The 1,736-nt window shown below is 59.6% G+C and overlaps 1 protein-coding gene across 1 annotated transcript; it reads left to right on the top strand.

Moving 5' to 3' along the window:
- Positions 1-331: 331 nt before the first annotated feature.
- Positions 332-907, top strand: SPRG_18409 (hypothetical protein; the record flags this gene model as incomplete). Its single annotated transcript, XM_012357847.1, has 1 exon — positions 332-907. A coding segment is annotated over one exon (576 nt), but the record flags the coding sequence as incomplete, so codon positions are not given.
- Between the last annotated feature and the right edge of the window lie 829 nt (positions 908-1,736).

The following is a 1,736-nucleotide window of genomic DNA, read 5'->3' as shown; positions in this document are numbered from 1 at the left end:
GTCATGCTTACTTCTCTCCGCGTAGGTCGGTCCTGTCGTTGGTCTCGTCACGGCGCGGAGTGCCCAACTTTTGATCGAACTCGATGGTGACGCGGTTGTGCTTGGCGAGGCCATGGACGTTGTGACCCAGACTCGGTCAGTCGCTTTGACTTGCTTGTCCATCGTCTCCACATCTTCTTGTAGGTATGTCTGCCGCCAACGGCTCTATCGCGCCGAGCCTGGCGTACTGACGTTTGACAATCTGCAGCCGCAACGGCGGTACCGTGTAACGCTGCCGGCAAGCACTTGCCATTTCGAGTTGCATTGTGTCAAGGTGCTGGCTTTCACGTAGGGTCTGCTGGGCTGCGACGCACTGATCTATGTCCAGACGCCGCAAGAACGAGCGCCGTCGTTGCACGTGACGTGGGTCGGTGGCGACGATGCCTTTGGCAACCGAGCTTTTCAGCCGGTGCAATCGTTTTGGCCCGACTACCGCGAAAGCATGACGACGTGGCCGGCCACCGACGTTACGGTGCTCCTCCATCGGACGTCGCTGAGCCTCGAGTCGATCCGCGCCGCGATGGCGCACTGGCGCGGCGCACCGACGGCGGCCGAGAGCGTCGTCAAGCAGTTGTTTCGAGCGGCCTTTCTCACGCAGTGGACTGCGCAAGACAATGCGGCGGTCTTGGCGCATGGCAGCCACTGGTTTCTCAGTACAGGCTACGACTGGAGTGCGGTCAACGAGCCGATTAGCCGCGACGTGGTTGTGTGGGCACGCGACGTTGCCTTTCAATACCAGCGCCACGGTCTCTGGCCGACGCTCGATCCGTTGCGCCGGTTTGGCTACCACTGCCAAGACGGCATTGGCTTCTTGCACATCGATGTGCTCGAACATCGCTTGGCGACAGACGAAGTCTACCTCTGCAATGTACTAAATCCTAGCTAGGATTCCCGTCGTACTAATGTCAAGTAGACCCCGGAGCTTTTGAGCCCGACGCAATGGCAGCTCGTCGAGGCCGTGCTCGTCCAGTCAACCGGCATTCGCTGCACCGTGGTGTCGTGCAGCACGCCAATAGTGTGGCATCGACATCGACACAACGTCCCGTCTCGCTATATCGGACTCGAGTGGGTTTTGTACCCGGCCGAGCAAACGCGCCTTTTGTCATTAGTCTTTTCTTGGAAAGCTGCGGTAAAGAACCTGTGTGCGACTGAAGAGCGCTGCTCATGGAGCGACGGTAGGTACCGGGGCGCGACCTCCTCTTCGTCTGTGCGGGGCCTCGAAGTGCGACGACAACACTGGTACACGAGGGTGTCTCGCTGACTCAAATCGTCGTCGGTCCCGTCGCCTGCGTTGTGGACGACCTGCCGACGCCGCCAGACGCGAACGGCGCGCTCTGCGACGGCACAATTGCCTTTGCCCACGACTTTGGCGCGTCGCCTGAGTATACAAGCACGATCTTGACGCCGCATGCAACACAGGCGCGGTGGCGTCTCCACCGATATATGCTGGCGCAGCCCAACGCCAAGGTACCGTGTTTCCATCGCTCGTCATGATGTCAGAAATGCCGTACTGCTAGATTCTTGTCGGCCCCGTGCTCGGCAAGCTCACAGCGACATCGGTTCGGATCCTGATTGAAGTCGACCGTGATGTCAAGACGTGCGTCTGCGTCTGCACGAAGCTACACGCGACCGACCGGTGCGCCATATCTAAATACAGTCCCCACGAGAAAACGGATGTAGCATCACGGCTTCGAGTG

Source organism: Saprolegnia parasitica, assembly GCF_000151545.1.
Source record: "Saprolegnia parasitica CBS 223.65 unplaced genomic scaffold supercont2.1177, whole genome shotgun sequence".
In the NCBI taxonomy this organism is placed as follows: Eukaryota; Oomycota; class Saprolegniomycetes; order Saprolegniales; family Saprolegniaceae; genus Saprolegnia; species Saprolegnia parasitica.
This window is presented reverse-complemented; position numbering and strand designations above follow the sequence as displayed.